This window comes from Microtus ochrogaster, chromosome 7, assembly GCF_000317375.1.
Source record: "Microtus ochrogaster isolate Prairie Vole_2 chromosome 7, MicOch1.0, whole genome shotgun sequence".
Classification (NCBI taxonomy): Eukaryota; Metazoa; Chordata; class Mammalia; order Rodentia; family Cricetidae; genus Microtus; species Microtus ochrogaster.
Genome location: NC_022014.1, coordinates 25618144 through 25628121, shown reverse-complemented (window position 1 = coordinate 25628121; position 9978 = coordinate 25618144). Strand labels below are relative to the sequence as shown.

Genomic DNA, 9978 nt, shown 5'->3' with positions numbered 1-9978 from the left:
TCTGGTGCTCCAGTGTGGGTCTCTGTCTCTATCTCCATCCATCGCCAGATGAAGGTTCTATGGTGATATGCAAGATATTCATCAGTATGGCTATAAGATTTTTTTTTGAGGCACAGTTTCTCTGTGTAGCTCTGGCTATCCTGGAACTCACTCTGTAGATCAGGCTGGCCTTGAACTCACAAAGATCTGCCTGCCTCTACCTTCTGAGTGCTGGGATTAAAGGCATGCACCATCAACACTTAGCTTTTCCAGATATTTTGTTGAAGTCTTTTTCCAGATTAAAAATGTTCAAAGTTTATTCTTTACCCTGTCATTCAAGTTCTGCTATAGTTTAGCAATCTAGTATCTACTACCACGCTTACTTACTGACTTTCAAGCCTATTTTTAGTATCTTGTAGTTGTAGACCTTTTCTAATAACCATCCCTCCATAGCTGCATTTCCCATTTCTTCCCTTCACCTATGTTACACAGCCAGAAGACAGGGCAGGGAGAGGACATGGTCTTTGAGCCCAGATATCTAAATACCTGCTCTATACTAAAAGTAACCAAAAAATGGAAGCTACTGTTTGAAACAAGAATTAACCTTTATTGAGCACTTATTGTGAGCTGGGACAGTTTAATACCTTTTAATAGTTTAAGGCAATGAAGTAAATCTTGTTATTGCTATTTTATTGAGGAAGGAAATGTAGACATTGAAAGGATAAGTTGCCCAAAGTCACAGAGCCAAGAACTCCCAGTTTTTCCAGGCAGGAGGCTTAGAGCTCAGGACTCAGGTTGTCCTACCACCCAGCTTCCTTTGTGGAGTCCCTCTGGGGCCTCCGAACTCTTATGCTCTCCCAGACAACTGAGCACTGGCTCTGCCTTTCTGTTCTTTGCTTTTGCGGGTGTGTGTGTGTGTGTGTGTCAGTTCGAAACTGGCCTCAGCTCCCCATCAGCCTCCTGCAGACTAAATTCCCTGCCTGATTCATGGAGTCATCAGAGTAGGCAAGACACATCCTGTTTTGACGCCTTGGAAATCATTCTCTTCTAGACACAGCCCAGGATGCCCCCAGCATCTTAGAAAATATCTAATGTCTAGAAAATGGGCAAAGCATAAGGAAAGAGGCCATGATTTCCTGACATAGCTGGGGCAGAGCCTGGCCGGGCTGGGGGAATCTCCCTCAGCCTCGTCCATAACCAAAACACGTTTCTCTCTGTGGACAGAAGAGCTAACAAGGCAGAGCCATGCTTGTGCCGGCTGCGTACCTCACAAGCGAGGGCGCCAAGGGCGTCGCTTTTGACTTTTCAGGCTGAGAAACGGCAGTGGTTCCTGTAACTCTCGCGAGACCTTCAAGCGCAGGCCTCGCTCTGATCTTGCGCATGCGCAGATTGCCACGCCTGCGCACAGCCTCCCTGCTCCCAGTCGCTGTACAGCACGTGGCCGCCTAGGGAGGCGAGGTTCACTCGAGGGCTCCGTTTGTACGTGGTGTTGGCAGGGGTTCCGGAAGGGAAATACCGTGACTGGCTGTGTTAGGTGGCGGGGTGGGGGTGGGGGGGATGTTGGGGGAGAACATGAATTCTGACAGGAAAATGTAACCCTTCCTTCAGTGCGGGCCCCAGACAGGCCCTGTCCGGCCTCCTCCTCGTGAGGCAAGGTGTTAGGGAGGGTGTGTCTGCGGGTTGGGTAGCCCCCTTCCCCTGCTACACACACACACGCACGCACGCACGCACGCACGCACGCACGCACACACGCACGCACCACACCCATCCACCCACAAGCACACATACGCACCATACACACACCACATACACACAAACACACACCCCCTACACACCACACACACACAGAAGCACATATACGCACACACACCACACACCCATCCACCCACAAGCACACATACACACCACACCACACGCACGCAAGCACACACACGCTACTGAGGCAGGATCTCTTGGCAGCTGAGGCTTTCGTGGTCTACGCCTGTAGCTCCTGCCCCTCAGCGGTAGAGACCCAGCAAAACCAGTAGCTTAAGCAAGTCTGGTTGTGAAACCCTGCCTTACATGTCGCAGCTTTAGGGTAATTTTTGGACATTAGCGTTACCCTGTTTGATTTATATTTTAGTTGTGTTCACATCAGTCTGCCTCATTGGGCAGTGAATTTGCAGCAGAAATTATTTGGGTTTATGTCTGGCCTTTTTCATGGGCAAGTATTTGTTAACTTAAACAAATTAACATATAAATATATTAGGACGCTAAAAGCAGAAAAAAATATAATGAAAACAATGTTTTACTTGTTTCTCTAAGTTTGCCATTGCCTTTAGTCCCTTTTCCTTAAAGCTTTGGTCCAGAATTCCCACAATGGGTCTTTGATTCTAAAATAGATTACTTAGACTGTCTAAAAAGTCTGTATATATTTAGGAAACTATTATATCACCCGTATTAACTTATTTGAAACATAGCTGGAAACATGGGATATGTTTCATATTCTTAGTCATAAAGCAGTTCCTGAAGTGGTCACTTTAGAAAGTTTTAAACCATAATGCCCATACTTAATAGGCTGAAAATTTGGTCTTGTTGATAATAATGAGTTACAAGTTTCTTCCTTTGAAAGTTTAGTCAGCTTCATTTTGTGATGCTAAGTGCAAAGCTGTGATACTGAAGAAAATGAAGAGAAACCTAAATGAAAATTCAACTCGAAGTACAGCAGGTATTGAACAGCCTTTCAATTTTTAGGTATTTTTCAGATACCACATAAGACGTGTATAGTTTCTAGGAACATTTTGGGAGGAACTTTTTAAAGAGATTAAACATTAGTTTAGCCTCTTTTCTTTTCATATCCAAAAGAGGTAAAGAGGTTTGTGAAGGTACAGTATTTAGTAGTGTAGAGCTGAGAGTAGAATGAAAATTATTGAGATTTCCTCTGGTGCTTTTTTTTTCTCCAAAATGTAAGTGATTGATTTACTTATGCTTGTAAGCAGGAAACAAATACATTCTTTTGTGGTTTTGTGATTGACTTGTTCAAAATGTTTTTAGAAGCATTTCTGTTTTCTAATATTTTGTATTTATATTTTGTCAATTATTAGATAATATAAGGACAGAAGTCAAGAATGATGAGAGTTAGGGAAATGATCATAATGTACAATGAAGATCATAATAATAATTTATGGTGGGCACACCGTATTCTATACATTTCATCAGAAGTATTATTTAATTCTTACCATCACCGCTGTTTTCTAGATAAGAAACCAAGGTACAAAGACCTTAAATAATCTACTGAGTGGTAGAAACAGGACTTGAACCTAGAAATCTCTGATTTTAGACTCCATAATCCTAATCATCATGTTATGCTTCTCTGTATGTATCATGGGCACAAAGAGTTTAAGGAAACTGCTCACATTTAACTTTGAAGTTGTTTTCAAATTCACTTTGAAGGCACGGTTTTAATGTCGGCAGCCTGGCTCAAGAGCCCACCTGATTCTAGTTTTTCATTAGAGCGCCTCCACAGTCAGTATTCTCCTGCAGTGTAATGAGAATGGGGCAGCGAGACAATGGTAGAGTGTCAAGAGTTTCTGACTAGAGACTTAAGAACTTGGGCCCTATTTAGGATTTCTAGTTCTTGCTTTAAAGATGTCTTTTGTCCGTGAATTCCCTTGTAGCTTCTAAAGTTTATTATTTACTTACTTATTTATTTTTGACTGGAGAACTTGCTTCTGGGATTTGGAGGAAGTGGTGATAGTATTTATTTTCATTTGGATTGGGTATTGTCATTCTTTTAAGGCAATTAAGGTGATTATCAATCTGTGGGTTGTGACCCCCTTGGGGATTTCATATCCGATATCCTGCATATCAGATATTTACATTACAATTCATAACAGTAACAATACTATAGTTATGATGTAGGAATGAAATAATTTTTATGGTTGGGATTCCTACAACATGAGTAACTGTATTAAAGGGTCATAGTATTAGGAAAGTTGAGAGCTACTATCTAAGACATTTTCAAAATGATCCATGGAAAAAATATCATTATAGATAGCTGGGACATTTGTTAAAATTATAATTTGGGTTTCAGATTAAATATATTGAGATAAAATTGTCAACATTGGGAATTGTAACCTTTGAACCCACATGTTAATCAGAATTCTGTTGAAAGAGTGGCGGCAGGCTGTGGCCCGCCACCCGGCTAGCTTTACCCGAAATAATTACATGGAAACTGTATTTTTTAAAACACTGCTTGGCCCATTAGTTCCAGCCTCTTATTGGCTAGCTCTTACATATTGATCTAACCCATTTCTAATATTCTGTGTAGCACCACAAGCTGGCTTACCAGGAATGATCTTAACCTGCGTCTGTCTGGAGTGGGAGAATCATGGAGACTCACTGATTCAGCTTCTTTCTCCCAGCATTCTGTTCTGTCTACTCTGCCTACCTAATTTTCTGTCCTATCAGAGGCCAAGCAGTTTCTTTATTACTTAACCAATGAAAGCAACAGATAGATAAAGACCCACCTCCATCAGAATTCTAGGAAAAATCTTAGTTAAACTGAAGTTTGATGACTATGGCTCCAGAAGCTGGCTGTCAAACACTAAGACATGGTTAGAATTTTGGAAAACGTGGTTCATAGTTTCTTCTTTCTTAGCTTTGGTATATTCTGTAGGTATTCTGCTGTTGCTAAGAAATTAGACAAGCAGAAGAGGGAAATATGGAAAAGAAGTAGATTTGGGAAATGTTTGAGGATAAAAACAGAGAATTGCTTAAAAGTAAGAATTAAAGCGATAAGACAGAAAAAGAAAGGACTTTAGAGATACTGGTGAGCTATTTAGGACTTCTAAGAGATTATAAAAATCATTTTAAGGGCATATAAATATATCTGGCATATTAGCATATAGAAGTAGACAAACTATGCATCGTTACATATTATTAATGGTAATTAGTCTAGAAATAGATATACTTACTTGATTTATACTAATTTATTGGTACCTTCAATGTAGGCTGTTTGCCTGTGCCATTATTCAATCAGAAAAAGAGGAACAGACAGCCATTAACTTCTAATCCACTTCAGAATGATCCAGGTATCAGTACTGTTTCTGACAGTTACAGTTCTCCTCCTCTACCAACAGGTAAGAAAATGAGTAAGGTGAAAATTTCAAGAGACAAGAACTAGGATTGTAGAAAATTCCTGGGTCTCTCATTGAGGCCAGGTTCCTGCTGTTTTTCACTGCTCAGATATAGAGATTACTTGGCTCCTTCTGAGCATTCCAGCACAGGAGTTTTGAGTTGCCTTGTCTACAAGGGTGGTTTAGCATTTAAATAGAGTATCTTTATGTCTGGAGCCTTTGTTTTACTAAAGTAGAAACCTACAGTGCAAAGATTTTCTCTCTCAAAACAGATTACTGTGACTTATATATTTGGCAGTAAAAAATGGAAGAATTTGAGTTACCTCAGAAACAGGGAAAAGTGTATATGGAGTATGAGAAAAAATGGAAAAAAATGGACTGTAGAAAAGACACAAGCCCAGGAACTTCTGGTGCTGTGTTCTAGTCTTTGCTTTCTTAGAGCAGTTTTGCCTGCTTTTCTTTGTTGTGTTTTTTACTCTTTTTCTGAAAATTCTTAAGTTGTAGTTAACCATTGAGTAGGGGACAGACTTTTAGGAGGTGCTTATTGTTGTGAGGACTCTATCTCTATGCATAGTACTAGTGCGCATAAAAAGGAAGATGAAGGAGAAGTATGTTTGCTACTTCTGTCATGTGAGGATACACTAAAGGGCTATCTCTGAAGCAGAGAACATGCTTTCACCAAATACCTAGTTTGTTGTTACCTCAATCTAAGATGTTTTAGTCTCCAGCACTGTCAGAAATTCCTATTTGTAAATTACCCAATTTAAGATACTTTCTTCTAAGATACTCTCATCTAGTATGCCTGTATATAGCTTCAACTAGTACATTGTGTAAGTTGATATTGCTGGGAGTTTACATATTCTAGCTCTGCTTTTTAGAGATAACTCCTTCTGTAACTCTTGATTAAGTTTTGGAGTCAGGAAGCTTCTAATGTGACACCTTTTAAGTGAGACCACTAAAATCTTCTCACCCTGTGAGCCAGTAAGCTAGCTAGCTGTCTGTTTGCCTGTCTGTCTATCTGTCTGTGTGTCTGTCTGTCTGTCTGTCTGTCTATCTATCTGTCTATCTGTCTATCTGTCTACCTGTCTACCTGTCTACCTGTCTATCTGTCTATGTACATGTGTGTTCCAGAGATGAGACTCAGGTCATCATGCTTGATGGCAAGCCTTCCCACTGAGCCATCTTGTTTACTGGCTCAATGTTTACTGACTTAATTTACTTCTCAAAGAAGGCACTGATAGGCAAACATTCTAAAATATATTTGGTCCATTATGTTATGTATATTTAAATTTTTGGGACAAACTTTAAAATTACTATTGGAATCATGTGAATAAAATATTAAATATAATTTTTTTATATATAGCAGTACTCATTTTAAATTTCATTTAGTATATTTCCATAGACTTTGGTATAGTCATTAAATTGTTTTTCTTCAACACCAGAAATTTCAAAGTATAAAGTTAGCATATAACATTCTCATTTTCATAATTAAATTTTATTTTTAGTATGTATGAATGAGTACACATGTATGCATATCATGATGGTATGTGTGTGTAGGTCAGAGGACAACTTTTGGGAATCAGTTCTCTCATTCCACTGCGGCTCTGGCGTCAACCTCAAAATATGAGACTTCCATGGCAAATATCTTTACCCACAGAGAGCCATATTTGGTACCCATTCCTTTTTTATGGATAAAAAGTAGAAAATGGGCATGCATAAGACACCATTTATCTTAGCATTCTCTACCACTTAAAATCTTCCTTACTATTTAAAATTTTTAATAAGTAGCATGAATAATGAACATGAGAAATTATAAGTGTGAACTATTACATGTGGAAATATGAATTTTTTTGTTTTTTGTTTTTTGTTTTTTTTTTGGAGACAGAGTTTCTCTGTAGCTTTGGAGCGTGTCCTGGAACTAGCTCTTGTAGACCAGGCTGGCCTCGAACTCACAGAGATCTGCCTGCCTCTGCCTCCCAAGTGCTGGGATTAAAGGTGTGGACCACCACCGCCTGGCCAGGAAATACGATTTTTTATCTTGATTTATTAGTTCGGGATACATTCAACTTTCAGAAGAGAGTAACATCTGTCTTGTGACAAAGGGCAGGAGAAAGATTCCGCCCACCACCTGGAGCAGAAGGAAGAGATGGCTCTATGGTCATAAGAGTGGGAGAACTATCCCTGACCTCACCAGCTGCAGCACTCAGGATGACAGGGCCTGTGCCTCAACAGAATGGCACAATAAAGCCAACCCTGTTAGTGCACATGTGGATGAGCCAGGCTTGAAGATGTGAGTGTGGGAGAGCTGCCCCATTGCTCATCTATCTTGTGGTAGCATGGGCAGGGGAAAGAAGTCCTCCTCCATGCCCACCAATGCCTGGAACAGGTAGGAGAACTGTCCCTGTGGTCATAAGAGTGGGAGAGCTGTCCCTGTCCCCACCAGCTGCAACTGTCGGGAGAGCAAACCCTGTATCCTGGCAGGGCAGCACAACAGATCCAGCCCTGTTAGTGGAGGTGTGGGTGAGCCACTTCCTAAATCGTAAGCATGGGACATCTGTCCCCATTTCTTATCTGGTCGACCAACTCCTACCGCAACTCAGGCCCAGACCCAGGGTTATGTCTTGGCCTGCCCCAACATCCACCCCATCTATGGGCTGTTGGAGCATGTTAAAACCTGACCCACAGGCCCAAAGCTGCCAGAACTCCACAACACAGGGTGCCAGTGGGCTGTACAGTCCAGGAAGAGCCCTAGTAGGGGCCCAGCATCACATGGGTAGTGGAGACCAGGGGCCTCAAACCAGACCAGTGACTCTTTGCAGTGCAAGTAGAGAAGTATGGACTAAGGAGTATACTGCATGACTTGTTGGGTCACACTTCAGCTTCTAGATGAGATTTTGAATTTCTTCCCTATTAAATTTTTTTCATTGTTTTTCTTCAGTTTTTTTCTCTTGAATTTTGTTTTATTGGTGGGGGGATACAAGGGCAGAGGGCATTTGTGACGAGACGGGGAATAAATAGGATAAGGACATGATGTGAAAAACATAGAATAAATTTTATTAATAATGATAGAAGAGAGTAAGGGAATGGAGAGATGGCTCAGTGGTTAAGAGGAATTACTGGTCTTTGAGGGAACCTGAGTTTGGTTCTTATCACCTATGTCAGGTATCTTACAACCTCCTTATAACTCCAACTCCAATGGATCCTCTGGCCTCCATGAGCATGTTCCCTCATGTGCCTATGCCCTATAATTAAAGCACAAAATAGAAATCTTGAAAACATAAGAGAGTAACTAGAACAGAATAGAAATGTTAGTGTATATCATGCATAGTAAGGATTAGATTTGATGTTAAAATTATGTTATCTTACCCTTTCATTCTGTGTCTCTACATTAGTCTCATACACTAGCTATCTAGTTACCAGTTATGATTTATTTCTTGATGTAGGGTAGAGTAAAGTTTAAAAAACATTGGATTTGACTAAATTCATGTTTTCAATTACAAGGTGATAGAGCTTGGTTATATAATAGTTCTATTACCAGATTTGAGAATTTCATACACACATACAATGAAATATAACTATATATGACACTTATTTCCTACTCTTACACTTTCGTGTATTTCAACATATTAGAATTAATTGTGGAAAAGACAAATTAAACTACTATCTTTACAATGGGGAAGAAAGATGTCTATAAAATTAGGCAGGCTATGATAAATCCTGCAATCAAATACTACTGAGGACTGTGTCTTTATCTTCAAATTGTTAGAACTCTCAAATTTATTAAATATAAGGAATTACTTTTAAAAGGTATCTTATTTTTACTTTTCTTACACTTTTGAGATTGGGCGTGGGAAGCTGTGTATCCAGAGGTGACTCCCTTAAAGAAAACAACGAATATAGGGTATGTGTAAAAATATGAACCAATAAATGTGTCTGTTACTGAGTGATGCTATTTTTCTGCATGCATTTCTCAATCTGAAAGCAAACTATATTTAACAATATATTTCCTTGAAAGGCAAATACCAGCTTCTGCTTCGTATTCCCTGAAAAGTCAAGATTCTGTGTCTAAACCTATGCAGTCAAGTGCTGAAAGAAGCCAAAGTAGTTGGGGGTAAGTCTGCCTTTGTTTTCTCCTCTTCTTTCCTTAAAAAATCTTTCTTAGAAATACATTTAGGAAATTTCTACATTAATACGTAACTGGTATTTGAATATAATCTATGTACACCTTTCTGTATACTTTAAATTGTACAATATAATACATTGTAAGTGTTATATGGTTGGGCATGGTGTACATAAGTAATAATGACAAGTATATGTCGGGTATAGATGTAATTTTTCCACATATTTTTGATGAATGGTTTGTTCTGATCTGTTGGAGCATAACTTGTGGATATATATGGAAGGCCTGAACTGACCTAAAAGTAGTAGGTTCAGCTGACCTGAGCTAGTAGGAACTCATTGACTCCGGACTGATAGCAGGAGAACCTGCACAGGACCAAACTAGGTCCTTTGAATGTGGAGGACAGTGTGTGGCTTGGGCAGTATGTGTGGCCACTGGCAGTGGGACCAGGATTTATCCCTAGTGCTTGAACTAGTTTTGGGAGCCCATTCTTTTTGGAGGGATATCTTGCTTAGCCTAAATATAGTGGGGGAGGGGAAGGCCTTGGTCCTGCCTTAAAGTGATGTGTCAGACTTTGTTGACTCCCCATGGGAAGCCTTACCCTCTCTGAGGAGTGGATGGGGGGTAGGGTGGTGTTGCGGGAGGTCCTTCCGCTCCTCCAGCCTATAGCCACTGAGATACCAGCCCATTGGGGCGTGGTCTCTCTCCCTTTAAAAAAGCGGCCACTTCCTTCTCTCGCTCTCTTCACTTCCTGCTCGGCTG

At 40.2% G+C, this 9978-nt stretch overlaps 1 protein-coding gene across 1 annotated transcript in view; it reads left to right on the top strand.

The window, feature by feature from the left end:
* Nucleotides 1-1402: 1402 nt before the first annotated feature.
* The window catches only part of Spata22 (spermatogenesis associated 22), a 15072-nt gene continuing 6496 nt past the window's right edge, over nucleotides 1403-9978 (top strand). The window contains exons 1-5 of the mRNA XM_013347163.1: nucleotides 1403-1458; nucleotides 2596-2686; nucleotides 4971-5099; nucleotides 8937-8997; nucleotides 9112-9207. Coding sequence (XP_013202617.1) covers nucleotides 2644-2686; nucleotides 4971-5099; nucleotides 8937-8997; nucleotides 9112-9207 — 329 coding nt within the window. The 5' untranslated portion in view covers nucleotides 1403-1458; nucleotides 2596-2643. The remainder of the gene's footprint in view (nucleotides 1459-2595; nucleotides 2687-4970; nucleotides 5100-8936; nucleotides 8998-9111; nucleotides 9208-9978) is intronic.